We start from the raw sequence: 14,858 nt of genomic DNA on the forward strand, positions 1-14,858 counted from the left end.
CTCAGGGAGGTTGAGTTTCTCGCCCAAGGTCCCGGAGCGGTGGACTCGGATTCCAGCCAAGGCAGCCCCAGGACTCCCACACGGAACCCTTTTTTTGTTTGTTTCCCTTACGGGGTAGGGGCGCTTTTTCGCCTCAAAAGCCAACCAACTTGGCCATCCGCAAGCGACCGCGCTCGGTCTCGCCAACCGGCACGACCTCACCGCGCGCTCAAGTCCAGGGCTGCGGGCGCGGGGCGCGGGTAGGAGGAGCGGCACCGCCCCCGGGGTATTTAAGCCCTGTCTGGAGTCCACGGGGCCGGCCGCTCCCGCTCCTCCCAGCTCGCGCCTCCCCTCCCCCTCCCCGCTCTCTCCCTGCGCGCCCCCACCCTCCGCCCCGCGCTCGCCTGGCGCGCAGGCAACGGCCGGCCGGGCGCTGGGAGCCGGGCGCGGGCGGCGCTCGCCTCTGCGGAGCCGCCCCCCGGCCGCCGCCGCGCATTGCCCAGCCCGCGCCGCCAGCGCTGCCGCCGTCCGGCTGCGCGTCCCGAGTGTGCCGCGGTCGCCGGAGCCTGGACGCCGGCCCCGAGCAGCCCCGCAGACGGGCGAGCGGCTGTGGACGTCCGGCCAGCAGCCCGCAGCATGGATTCGGATTCCGGCGAGCAGAGTGAGGGCGAGCCCGTGACCGCCGCAGGTACCGAGGGGCCGCGGCAGCCCAGCCGGGAGGGCCTGGGCCGGGAGGAGGGGAGGTTGGGGCAGGAAATCGCGAGTATATCTCGGAGCTGCCGGGCGGGAGGCCGATCCCTTCCAGGCCAGGACCGGGGATTGCTCCGCGCCGTGAGTTTGCCGTGAGGTTTTCCACTGCACTTGGGCGCGCGGGAGGGAGAAGAGGTCCATCTGCGGGTGGCTCTCCGCGTAGCTGCGTCCTGCGGCGGGCTCGGGTCGCCCGGGCTGGGTGGGGGTGGGGAAGAGTTCGGGAAATCCGCGTCCTGTAGTTTGCTGCAGCGAGGGTTGCAACACATCTGCCCTTTGAAATAACTTTCTGTGCGCCGACCCTGTCCGCGAACCCTGGCGCCAGGGACGCTGCGGGACAGGTGACCCGGTCCGAAGGCGTGACAGGGGACTCCGGCAAGGAAAGGACCCGCGGGTGGACGGGCAGGGGTCAAACCACAGCTAGTGGCTGCGGTTCCCGAGGCTGCTACACCAGCGGAGCAGAGGGGTTCGCCCATCGCTGCCCCACAGAGGCAGAGGAGGTCCCAGCGGAGGAGTCCGGGAACACAGCCACGGTGGGGGGGTGGAGGAGGGGGGTGCTGCGGGGGCGCAGACGCAGGAGTCGGGCTTCGCCTTTAAGAGTCGCCGCCGGCTTTTCACAATTGATAGTTATCGAAGCAATGGGTGGATGCTTACTTTGGAAAAAATGAATGTCCTCCCCCGCCTCTCCCTGATACTGAGCAACAGGAGGAAGCCACCCACAGCCTTGGGTCGACTTACCGCTGGGTTCTGCCCGCCTTCACCGGTCGGCTCCACCTGCCGCCCACGGGTCCACGCACGGTAGAACTGATCGCCCAGCCCACCTGTCCCCGGCTCTCGGCACCCTCAGGGGCCCTGAAGGCTAGCCGCGGCCGGCCGGCGGACTTGTGACCTTAGAGTTGACCCTCCTGTCAACTCTAAGACCCGAGGTCCTAGACTAGTCCCCACTCTTCCTATGTCAGACCAGCATCCTGAGAGTGGGGACCAAGTGCCAGGAGGCACTCTCAGCCCAGGCGTCCAGGCGTGGGTGTAGGAAAGGCAAGCTCAGGAACCAGGCAGGACAGCGCCAGGCGCTGTGCCAAAAGCCCTGCATAGATGATTCCTCTACATCTTCACAGCATCTAGCCAGGTGGTTATTAGTTCCATTTTACAGAAGCCCAGAGAAGCTGCGTAGCTTGCCCACATCTCACAGCAGGGAGTAGCCAAGGGCAGAGTGATTCCCTGTCCACTACATGGTACCCCTCCGCCTCTCACAGGTTGGCTGTGGTCAACACCTTTGGGTGGGTGGAAGAGATAAGGCTGGTCAAGAGGCACGGTGGCATTACCAAGATGCCTGCGTTGAGGATTCCTCCGTGTGTGTGTGTTTGAGTGTATGTGTAAGGGTCACCTCCTTTGTGCAGGTAGGTGTGGATATAACAAATTGACCTGAGCCCTTTGCCTACTTGTATGTTTCTGTGGCTAGGAAGCACCAAGATTTTGTATCATGCGGGACTTGTGGATCTCCTCACATCTGTTTAAGGTTCCAGTAGGTGTTTATGTATGTATCTAAGTCTATCTGGAAAGCTGGGGCAGGGTTGGGGGATGCTGACCTTGACACTTTACTGTTTCAAAATCCCAGGAACTAACATGCTGTCCCCACCCCACCCTCAGGTCTCTTACACAGGTTGATGTTTCAAGGAGAGGAGAAGGAAGCTTAGAGAAAGAAGAGGGAGGAGAAGAAGGGGGAGGAGACACTCCAGAGGAGGAGTTGGTGCTTTGGTAAAAGGGGAGGGAAGGAGTTCTCAAGAGTCCTGTTTCTTCTCCACCAAGTCTTCCCAGCCCCGGGTATCCCAGATGTGTGTGTGTCTGTTTGTGTCAGGCCCCTGCGCTAACAGCAGACCTTACCACTGAGGTCAGATGGGTCCCATGAAGAATAGGACAGCCAACTCTATGAGCTGTCACCATGTGTTTGTGCCTTGCTGTTTCCTACAGTCATTTCTTCTCTGTGTGTGCACGAATCTCTCAAGCTGAACATTTAATTGAATATCACAAGCCATTCTGCTAAGTGGCATTCCATCTCATTATTCATAGTCTTAAACTATTTTTCGTGACAAAGCTTCAGAACTAGATGCTAATTCATTGCTTTGCTGTAGTTGCATCCTGTCAAATGGAAACCCTTGCTGCAACTTCAGATACAGGTTAAATGAAGCTATGTTATCCTTAGGGGTTGACCTTTGTCTCCATAAGGACCTTTGTCTCCATACAGGTACATCTGTGGACCTGTATCTATGCAAGCTGGGTGTGTTTGTAGCTGGGGACAACAGAGAAGTGGGACTTCTTGGAGTATTCATTGTGTGTGTGTCTGTGTGAACCTACCTCTTGAGGAGTTAAGATGTGAGGACTGCTTCTTCCTGAGTGGCCTTCCCTTCTAGAACTTGTAAAAAAAAAAAAAAATCCCTGCCATGAGATGTACCCTATTAAGGTCAAGAGCCTGTAGTCTTGGAATCAGAAGGACCTAGGTTTCATTCTCTACCTGTTGGGCAAGTATGTTAACCTCTCCAAACCTGTTTCTCCATCTGTCGAATGGAGATAACAGTAGTACCACAAAGAGGTTGTGAGGATTAAATAAAATACCACATGAAGTGTTCCCAGTAATCTTTCAGTACATGGTAGCTGCTATGTTGATTATCACCTGACTGGATTATTTATTGTAAGAATACTGCTAAATAATGTACACCAGTGCTTTATAAATTGTAAATCAGTAGACATGTGTAACACGTATTATTGTCATTATTATCATATTAATGTAATTGCCTGAGAACGTTTGTTTTGAATTTCACTCTCTCATTCTCTCTGGGGTGTGTGTGTGTGTGTGTGTGTGTGTGTGTGTTTGCTTGCTAGCTGGTTTGGGGGAGGTTATCTTTAATTTACCTCTTCTTATCCTCCTCCTCTTCCAGCTCAAGGCATGAAGATGGAGACATTCAGAACTATTACCTTCACCATCCCCCTTTCCTCTAACTCTAGGTAAAGTAACACAAAGCAGAAAAGCCCTTATCCAACCCACCGGCAAACTTGGAGATATCCACTTTCATGCCATTTCAAATGAAACAAGAGGAGGTAACCCTTCCAACCAGTGAACCGTTTTCCTTCAAGGTAGCAGGAGGCCCAGGAAGTCCTCATCATTCCCCTTCCATTTTTACCCATCTCAGTCACCTTCCCAGTTACAAATTGGCAGAAGAGTAAGAAAGTCTCCGAGGACAACCTACTCTTGACCCCTTTCAAGAGATGTTTCCAAAGATCTCCCCGGTGCCTGTGGTACCCTCATCGAGCAGGACAGCACTGTGCATAGTGGGTGAAGCGGGGAGATGAGATTTGTCTCCAGCTGCACTGTTTTTCAGGAAGCACAGGATGAGGCTTCTGTGTCATTCTGCTGCCTGAAACTCTACTCTGCCTTTCTGTCATTTGGGGTTCTTTCTATGATTAGGAAAGAGGCAGGGTTTATGGAACACTGGATTCATTCCAGAGACCCAACTTGGCAGTCTGTCATTTGGCAAACCCACCATCCATCTCTCAGAAATTTTAGCACTTGGTATATTAACTCGACAGTGATTAAGAATCTTTCCTAAGAAGCAACAAGCAAGTAAACATTAGCAGTGTCAGCTTTTTCTCTTTTAGGCCTGTAAAACAAAGACAGTCTACCCAGCTGAGGGCAAACAGGCTCCTTCCACTCACAGCTAGGTGGTCTGGGGCCGTCAAGCTGGTGGGGTTTCTTCACAATCCAGACAGGTGCAACAGAAAAGCATTTCCAAGCAATGGAGTCAAGATATGGTAGGGAAGCTTCCACACAGTAAAGGAAATGGGAAGACAGCAGGCCTCTAACCCTGCCTTTTCTATCCTTCACATCTCCTAGGTCCTCAGTGTGGTCCTTGTGAACATAGTAGCAAGGTGGATTAGGCAGGTAGGGTTCAAGTAGGTAGGATTCCGTAGGTGATTAAGAAGAGGAAAGGTGTTCCAGAAGTCAGACACCACTTGAGCAAAGACCCGCATAAGCAGGGAGGTGACTGGAGTGGAGGGCATATTCTAGGGAATACTGGGAAATAAAGGTATTGGAGTGATAGGGAGGGCCACATAGAAAAAGATTCTTAGTGACTAGTCCTGATGGGGCCAGAGAGGGCCCTGATGAGCTGACCGTTATGCAGATACCAGACTGACTGAGAGCTGGGTTTGCAGGAACCGCATCCGACAGACACGGAGTGCGGGACTGCCTAGGCTTGGAGCACCGGTGACTGGGGTGGCCGCAGTATCAGGGCAAGTGGCAGCTCTCAGGAGAAGCAGAAGAGGGAAGATGCAAGTGCCATTTCTGAGAAGCAGACAACAGAAGTGCTCACAGACTGTATAAAAGCAGTGAAAGGAGAGGGAGAGTGGAAGAAGACTGGCATGTTGAGTCGGGGTGAGGGCCAGGAAATACAGAAGATGGACTCCCCGACCCACGCTTCCCAGCCGACCCCTTCTTTCCATCAGGCACTTAGCGGTGGTGTTTTGCTTACAGGCACTTGTCCGCTGTGAACAGTAGACCATGCTAGAGCACTAGCTTCAGGGGATTATGAGGTTTGGCAGTCTGTTGATTCTCATTGTTAGGTTCCTGGTGGAGACTGTTGGGTAACCCTTGTTAACTGACAGATTGACAGTGGATGGGCTGGCCAGCCTGGGACGGAGACCATCTGAGGATGAGGTACCACGTGCCTGTTAGTCACTGTCTTGTGTCTTTTTCCTGTTTGTGGACATTTCCAGGGGCCTCTGCCTTGTCCACACACTGTCTGTAACTGCTTTATGGGTCAGGACCTTGTCTTGTGCTTTCAGGTTCCTGAGATTTTATGGGCATAATAAATGAATGTGCATCTTGAGGAGCCTCCTGGGAACTCTGCACTGAGAGACCAGACAGCCAGAAACCTTTCCTATGCAGTGGAACTGCCAAAGCTTGCCTTCGGTGTTTTTTAAGATTTCTAATGCTGTCTGGGACCCCGTGTTGGGAAGTATGGGGAAGGCAGAGAGGTAAGGACACTATCCATTCTGGCTTCCAGGGCTTAAGATCAGATGGGGAGACAGGACACATACAGAAATGGCCACAGCCTGCACCAGTGCATGAAGACTCCTGACCCCTTGCCCTGGGATTGTACCTAGCCAAATTTCTGTTGTCTTAGTAACAGCCACTTCCCATTGTGTGCTTTGGGGTTATTCTGGTACATTCTCGTCTCTTGTCCTGGATTGTTAGATCCCTAAGGGCAAGGATGGGGTCATTTTCACCTGTATCACCTCCCACTAACACCTTGGATCCTGAACACAGTGGTAGGTTTCTGGCTGGCTGGCTGGCTGGCTGGCTGTGTGCCTGCATAGATAAGTGAAGACAGGCACAGCACAGGGATACTGCAGGTTCAGTTCCAGACCACTGCAATAAAGCAAATATTGCAGTAAAGGTAGGCCAGGGAATTTTTAGCTTCCCCAATGCATATGAAAGTCACATTTACACTGTAGCATAGTCTCTTAAGTGTGCAATTGCATGATATCTTTAAAAAACAATTTACATACCTTTATTTAAAAATCCTTTATTGCTCAGGCACCTGGGTGGCTCAGTCAGATAAGCATCTGACTCTTGATTTCAGATCAGGTCATGATCTAAGGGTGAGATGGAACCCCACGTGGAGCCTGCTTAAGATTCTCTCTTTATGGGGCGCCTGGGTGGCTCAGTGGGTTAAGTCTCTGCCTTCGGCTCAGGTCATGATCTCAGGGTCCTGGGATGGAGCACTGCATCAGGCTCTCTGCTCAGCGGGGAGCCTGCTTCCACTTCTTTCTCTGCCTGCCTCTCTGCCTACTTGTGATCTCTCTCTCTCTCTGTCAAATAAATAAATAAAATCTTTAAAAAAAAAAAAAAGTAAAATTGGGTGTCATAGTGGTACTTGTAGCCAATGTGTAAGTTTCTAGAGCTGGAACAAGAATATGTGTGAGTGTATAAATATAAAGCCCTATTTCCTATGCTATTTTTTTCTTTAAAAATATGGCACCTGTTTTTTTATTTGTCAGCAAAACCAAATTATATTCACACTTTCCATTAGCACTCTCCACTAACTGGTTCCTTTTCCTCCAGAGTTACCATTGGCTCCTACTTGAATTCACATGCAGATCTCTATAAAGACACTATATACATAATTTGGTTTTGTTTTTTGCAGTCACTTAGCTTGTAGCTCTTCATGTAAAATGCCTATGTAGGTGGGTGTTTGGGCTGTATTCTGTGCAAGTATAGAAATAAAGGATAGAGAAAAATTTAAAAAACAAGTTTTCTCTAACAACCTGATCTAAGGAAACATATGAGAGTGAGTACCCTTTTCCCCACATATATTAAGGTATGCCAAAAAAATCTATTACTTTTTTATACATCAGAGATGGGTTTGTTTGTTTGTTTATTTGTTTGTTTGTTTTTAGGCAGTTGCGTGGTCCAAATTCTGATGCTGCTTTCAAACAGTCTTCACGTTCATATTGGCTTGCCTAAACATCATTGCCTGGGAATAAATTTGAGCCTGTTCATGGAAAATCTCCTAGTGTGCAGACTATAAAAATGGAAAGCTTGGCGGCACAGAAAGTGCTAGACACACCCTAATAGAAACCAGTATTTTGTAACTCGGTTCTCCAGAAAAAAAGAAGAAAAAAAGACACTTTGGTGGTGTCCAAATACTGGTTTAAACTGTTGAAAAACCCCAGGAGCAGCCACTGTCTTGTAGGTTCTCTTCTCAAAAGTAAAATATGCTTTCTGTGAAACTGTTCTAACCATGCAAGGAAACATTTTGGTGATACGTAGTTTTATGGAGATTCCTAATTGATATTTTTATAGTGGAGGCCTCTTGTTTCACGCAAGGGAAGAAGTTCTGTCACGGGCTGTTCTGGTGAGCACGCATGTCCAGCAGGTCTGATTTGGGGTCTGTGGGTTGTGCTGGGAAAGTCAACAAAGATTTCAGTGTAGAATGTGGGAGGGAGATGATGGGGCCTTCTGCAGGGCAGACCTCAACAGCGACTGTCTACCAGTGTGCTTCCTTGGTTTCCTTAGGATAACACTGACACAGCGAGGGAATACTGGGGTTGGGGTTATAGAGGAGAGGGCATGGGGTTTAAGAAGTTGTTGCAAATATCTAACAAGATGAGAAGCTGTGAGGATGCTCTTTGCCAGCCAGAGTCCAGTCCCAGAGGGCTAGTCCTAAATGTAAAATAATAGTGATGTTTTGAATTTTATTCATTTATTTCACATTAACTAAACACATATAATGTATTCAAATCTGGACTGATTATTTATGTGATATTGAACCCTTATACCAGCCTTCTAGGATATGTACTAGAAATAGCCTCATTTTATAAACTCGGAAACTGAGGCACAGAGAGGTTAAATAACTTGCTCAGGAATGTGCATCTTGTCAGTGGATATGAAGTCAGGGGAACTCCAAAAATAGTGCTCTTGTACAAGGTAGATTAGGTAGTTAAGTTGTTGGATGCCACCAGGCTCGTTTGTATCCCCCTCCAGCTCCCACGGGGCCTAGAATCCTGACCGTTAGGTTCCTTCATGAGGCTCCTTCTGGTAGGACGTGCCATCTCCAGAAGGCCCTGTGTTAAGCACCAGACATCACCTGCACTAGCCCAGTTGCACATTGGCAAGGACTGGCTGGCCCAGATTCCTGTTCTAGAGCTGGTGAAGTGTGGTTTGGGAGGGAGATGGAGAGAGGGGCACCAAGCTCCTACCGGGGAGAGAAGGTTGTAGAAGGACCCTGAAGCCATGCACATCTCCAGACCAGGGGACGTGGTGGGTGGTGAATGTAGCAAACACTAGGACAAGAGAAGGACTGAAAAGCAGTCAGGAGAGGTGCTGAAGACAGACAAACATTCTTTTTATCAAAGTGTACTTAAGCTTGCTGGGTCCTCAGGCATTTTTTTTCCACTCCAACATTAAATCATCTCAGATAAAGAATTCCAAGGGCATGGTAACCCATTGGATTCGAGGATGAGCAGAAACCCAAGGATGAGCCTGCCTCACAGTGAAGAGAAGTTGAGATTCAGAGCTTGATTATTGGGGTTTGGGTGTCCCTGTAGTCTCTTACTTGCTGCTTTTTAGTAACATTAGTTTCTGACCAAAGGAATGCAAGCTCATGGTAGAATATGTGTAAAAATCGGTACAAAGAAGGAAATTAGACTGAGCCCTAAGAATAGATGTGCTTTTCCGAAGCCAAAAAACAATCCTGAAAAGATGCAAGGGAACTTTCTTAGGGGAGGGAGCAGTCTTTTTAAGAGAACAAAAGCCCCCCCAACGCAATGTTTTCTTGGGGACAGTAAAGCCTCTGGTTATGCTGCCAAGCAGTGTCAGAACCAGAGCTGGAGACCAGATCCTCTGGCTCCTCTGTCCTTCCCAAAATCATACATAATTTTTAGAAAAGGATCAGAGTTATTCTGGATGTTGTGATATCAAAGAGACCCCTGCTCTGTGTCCTCCCAACACCCTGTCCTGTGTTCTTGCCACCCCTTCCCCACCAGGCACGTCTGCCCAGAACTCAGGCCACCACAGACCCACACTAGGCCTTACCCTTCTGCATGGCCCCTCCTCCCCTTCGTCAGAAGGGCCCTACACAGAGCCCTCAGAAGATTTTCGTGGTGTTTAATAGCCAAAAGCTGTTTACTGGGTTTTATAGATGCCCAGTGACAATTGCAAAGGCTAATCTACTTTTGAGTTTAATATTTACTGGCTTCAGGAAAGATTTATTGACTTCTAGTTCTCCAGTTATGATTTTTATCTGTGTTTAGATTGGCTGTTTTTGTAAGGAAACAGGGAAATTTGTTCATCTGTGTTAACCTCTCTACCCTAGGATTTAAGGGTATTCATATTGAATGATTCAGTCTCCGTGAAACAAGGCAGGCAGAGTTCAGTTAAAACAGAGTCAACTTTGAGAGAGCCCAGAGTAGGATCCAGTGGGAATTCAACAATAATATCTTGGCTTTTTTTTTTTTTCCTTTCGAATTCTCCGACCATATGTAATCCTGGTTTTCCCAGACCCTTCTTCCATTGCTCCTCATGTGTCCATCATTAATACTTTTTTCCTACACATGTCTCTTCAGGCTGAGCCCTCAGCCTGGTCTTTTCTGACAATATACTTTCATTTGGGAGAGACTATTCATTCTAAAGGCGCAAGGCCAAAAATTCCCAAAGCTGCAGTCTCGCCCAGTCCTCTCTCCAAAAAAATCCTGCCTTTCAGGGCATCTGGGCCTCTCCTCCTCACTGGCCAGGAGGCCCCTCATCTCAGCACCTCCACACCCAGACCATTACCTCTCCCTCAGCTTTCCCCAGGTTTTCTGTGGCCTCCTTAACCACTAAGTTATTCGGAGTGAAACAACGGTAAAGGCGGAAGAACAATGAAATACCCTGTACACTTGATCCACGGCAAAACCAGGACATGGATAAAGCAGGCATTATTATTCTCAGTGTACAGATGAAGATACAGAATCAGAGATTACCCAAAATCACAAAACAGGTGCTGAATTTTCACTATTAAAAACTGCACCTCCACCCCCACCAAAATGAAGGCAGCAGCAAACCTACGTATCCAACCTAAAAAACAACATTCGGTCAAATAGCTACTGAACGATTAAATACATAACGACATTTCCACAATGCAGACTATTATTCAGCTGTTAAGAACAATTTTGGGGGTGCCTAGGTGGCTCAGTGGGTTAAAGCCTCTCAGGTCATGATCCCAGGGTCCTGGGATGGAGCCCTGCATCGGGATCTCTGCTCAGCAGGGAGCCTGCTTCCCTTCCTCTCTCTCTGCCTGCCTCTGCCTACTTGTGATCTCTGTCTTTTAAATAAATAAATAAAATCTTTAAAAAAAAAGAAAAATTAATTTGAAGAACATATAATAATATAGGGAAGAGTTTGCAGTATCATGCATAATGAAAGCTTGATAATCTGTGATCTCACTTGTGCTCCATACATGCATATACACACATATTATATGTACATATATTTACTTATACACACGCCCCTATACATACATATATATACTCTCGTTTTTATAGAGAAAAGGGGAAGAGTCTCCTTTACACTCATTCACATAAACTTTTTTTTAACTTTTTAATTCTGGAACAGAATTAACCATTCTGTATGATGAGTTTATGGGTAATTATAATTTCCTTCTTTGTACTTTTCTTCCAGATATTTCACAATGAGTATGTATAACTTTTAGCAGGACATGTTAATTTAAAAGCAACAATCGAGTAAGATCTGGTGGCCTAGGCCACTGCTCATCCTGTGGGCTTTCTTTTAGTTTTGTCCCAGTTCCCTCCATCTTCTTCCTCGAAAGTAGTTCTTCCCTCACTTCCCTGTGATCTTCTTTCCCCTCAGACAAGTCCTCCCTGAGTCCCTCTCAGGGCTTCTTCTGGTGGGGGCATGCTCCAGGCTTCTCAGCCCTCTTCGTGCTCACCCACTGCCCGGGCTGTGGCCCTCCACTCTCCCTGGTGCCTCCCCAATCTGGGGCCACCTGGCCTAGCCTTCGTGGAGAATAGGTAATGAGTAGGTAATGAGCTCATAGATTTGGGGTTCAGAGTCCGGCACAGGGTACCAGAGCCTCTCAAGCCAAATGCAGTGCTGGAATGAGCTTGCTGACTCAGCCATCTTGGCCCCTGAACGTGGCCTCACTGATGCTAACTGACTGTCAGTGTATGCAGCTGGCATGACATTTCTCTATCCCTGACCTCTATCCCAAATACAAATGACTATGACTTTCCACTTCTTCATTTACACATTGATTTTGTGTCTTTATTACTTTTACAATTAGAAAAAAAGAGGGGTGAGCATTTAAAATCCTATTATAGAAGGATTATTAGCTTTTAGGAGGTACTAGTCTACTGCTACCATTGGTCTGCCATTCTGAAACAAAATTATTATTGAGGAGCTGTATGATATTAAATATCATGTGTATCTATTTGTGTGTGTGTGTGTGTGTGTGTGTGTGTGTGTGTGTGTTTCTAATGGAATTAGAAATTTAACTGAGGATTTCTTATGCAGAGGGTTTCTTGGAGCTGAAAATAAGAGACATTGTGGCCCCAGTGTTCTTTTACTGCCTCCCTATGTCCACCTTATTCTACTCTAGCCAATCAAATAGGGTTAGCCCAGTCAAGAAGCTTATAGGAAACAGAACTGCTAACCATTTCGATTCACCTTTATCAGAATTTTTAACCTAGGATTTTGTCTATCTTTACTTTCTTGGTTTGTAATATACAAAATGATTTATTTTTACCTCTTTTCAGATATAAAAATATATATTGACTATGTTCACCCTCCAAGAAAACTTCATCCTCCCATTTAAAAAAAAAAAAAAGTCACTTAATTTTCCCATGGAAAGCAATGTCAGTTCTTTATTAAGCAGCCATATCTCCTTCTTATCAATTGCATGTGAGTGAATATGACCACTGTGATTTTTAAAAGAGAGATCAGGGAATAGGAAAGGCAGAATAATCAAGATAGGAGTGAGTTCTTAGAGAAAGTAGGTATTTATGCCAATAATGGATGATACATCCTAAGACCAGCATTTGTAGTAAGCACCCAGGAATTATCTCCAGAAAGCTGTCACCAAATACCCCCACCCCAGGCTTTCCTTCACCCCAGGAGGGAGTTCAATGATGAACTGAGGCATGGGTGGGATGAAGATGTCTGGTTCCAAACATCCTTGGGTTTTGTTTGTTTCATTTTTGGTTAAGAAAATAAAATCACATAAAAATAATTCTGCCAAATTGTCATAACTCAATGAGAGAAACTGGAGTCTAAGTCTGAAGATAGTTGATAATTAAGGGGCCAAGATTATCTTAAGGCAGCCTGGAGGCAGGCAAGAACGAAGAGCAGCTGGTCAGGACATCAGGAAGTCGGGTCACATGGCAGGGAGGCCAGAGGGGCAGGGGTTGCAAGAAGGGCCACTCTCTTGAGTCACTAGGCCTGCAGCGGTCCTGCCTTTCATGGTTGCCTAGCCTTCTTGGACCTCTTCACCTGGAGGATAGTACCTCTTAAAGAGTCCAACATTGAGAAAAGCTGGCTCCCCAGCAACAGCCTCCTGACCTCTTACCTCTTGCCAGAAGCAAGTCTGACTCCTGACCTGTCCCCTTCTGTCCTGTCTCCCTGGCCCCAGATCACTGTCTCATCCTTAATGCTCCCCTTCCCTGCAGCCTTTCCCACCCAGGTGCATCTCTCCATTTCCTCTCCCTGGACCCCCCACTCACCTCACAAGCCCTCCTAAGCATTAGAGGAATGAAGGCAGAGGAAATTCTGAGACATGCGGCCATGAGTGGTCATGAAACAAAGATCTTAAAGCTTCCAGAGAGAATAACCAGGCCCTTTTACCAATGGACTAGTTTTCCAACTAGCAGCACCAAGAGCTAAACAACAGTGGTACAATGCCTTTGAATTCTCAAAGCAAAGGATTTCCCAGGTAGAGTTCTGAACCCCATCAAACCATCAGTCAAGTGTGTGGATGGAATAAAGTCATCGTAAGACACATTAGGTATCCAGAACATTACCCTACCACTTTCCCTTCCTTAGGGAGCTGCTAGATCAGGAGTCAGCCAGCTGAGGCCCCCAGGCCATGTCTGGCCTGCCACCTGTTTTTGGATGTCCCATGAGCACTTTTACTTTTTCTTTAATGGCTACATTTAAATGGCTCTATAAGTACCCAAATATATTTTGCCTTTTGGCCCTTTGCTGTCGGGCTCTTTCAGGTAGTTTGCTGATGCCTGTGCTGCACAATGTGTTCCACTGAAACGGGGTATAAGTTAAGAAAGAGGAAGCCATGAGATAGACACAGGAGAGAAGGGAAGAAGGATGGAAGGAGCACCAGGGTGGGGGCCTAATGGGGGCTTAAGAGGGAGAGGTGCCCAGATTTGGACCAGCGCACCGAGAGCACCCCAGCAAGTCTCCAAGAAAGAAAATTAAAGTAAAAGATGAGTTGATGTGTCTGAGCCCATTGAGAACGTTGTATTGTGCTAGGAACTTTGGGAGTAAATTAGTGCTAGGCAGATAGAAAACCAACCGGAAGAAAAACAAGGCAGTGTTTAACTCCTGAGAAAATAAGATGAATAAAAAAGGAAATGCAGTCACGGAAGCGATAGAGCATACATGAGTCAGCTATGAACGGTATCCAAGTCACAGTAATGTAAATCACTGAAGTCTGATTTAACCAAATATTATAAACCAGAACTAAATGGGAAAGTGGAAGGAGAAATGAATGGGGGAGAGCTAATTTCTCAGCTTCCATAATAGGAAGTTAAAAGCGAAGTGGAGGACTAACAGTATAAGCATGTAATTTATGTCTTTATGTAAACATAAAGAGGTAATTTTTAGTTGAAATAGCTAAAAGAGTTTGAAGTGTTTTGCCATGAAGAGCCAGCATCCAAAGTGGGCCAGAAGATGCTGCATTTTGGATAAGCTCTAGAGTGACCAGACTTTTAAAATAATGTACACATATCACTTTGAAAATAGATTTCTAAAATAATAAAAAGGAAGCGTGACTGGTGAACTGGAAGAGTGATGTCCTGGCAAGCATGCCCAGGTGGGAAAGAAGCTCAGTGGGGGGTCACCTCAGGCCCCTGGTTGGAGGAGACAGGCTTCAGTGTCCTGGGGCCACACTGGTTCTTATTATCGTTATTTCTCCTGACCTAAGTGTGAAGACATTTCAATAAAATGTCAAGACTGATAACCACTTGCTCACGCAATGAATGTTCTCTGCGTTTCAGTCCCTGGCTGGAGCCATCGGATGACTACATCATGATGCCTGCCGCCCAGCCACTCACAGACAGGCGGCACATGACGTCACTAATCCAGCTGGTGTGCGGTGGCTCTGCACTGGGACGAGTAGACTAGAGGGAAATGTGGTGGCAAGGATGCATGCTCAGAGGTCAGAAGTCCTTCTGTGGAGCCTGGCTGGTCAGATAGGAAGCAGGACGAAGGGGACGAGGGAGGCATCCATGTCCAAACACCAGGGAGCAGGACGTGCAGAGGCGCAGAGAGGACCTGGGAGTGATCAAGCCTGGTACTGGGAGACCTGGGTGTGGCCGGCAGTCAGGAACTCAGAGTCTAGAGAGAATGA

The 14,858-nt window shown here is 47.7% G+C and overlaps 1 protein-coding gene across 1 annotated transcript in view; it reads left to right on the forward strand.

Moving 5' to 3' along the window:
* Positions 1-450: 450 nt before the first annotated feature.
* TNFAIP8L3 (TNF alpha induced protein 8 like 3) overlaps positions 451-14,858 on the forward strand; it is a 34,811-nt gene continuing 20,403 nt past the window's right edge. The window contains exon 1 of the mRNA XM_032856491.1: positions 451-667. Coding sequence (XP_032712382.1) covers positions 616-667 — 52 coding nt within the window. The 5' untranslated portion in view covers positions 451-615. The remainder of the gene's footprint in view (positions 668-14,858) is intronic.

The sequence above is a fragment of the Lontra canadensis genome, unplaced genomic scaffold, assembly GCF_010015895.1.
Source record: "Lontra canadensis isolate GAN:19392208 unplaced genomic scaffold, GSC_riverotter_1.0 scaffold12, whole genome shotgun sequence".
Classification (NCBI taxonomy): domain Eukaryota; kingdom Metazoa; phylum Chordata; class Mammalia; order Carnivora; family Mustelidae; genus Lontra; species Lontra canadensis.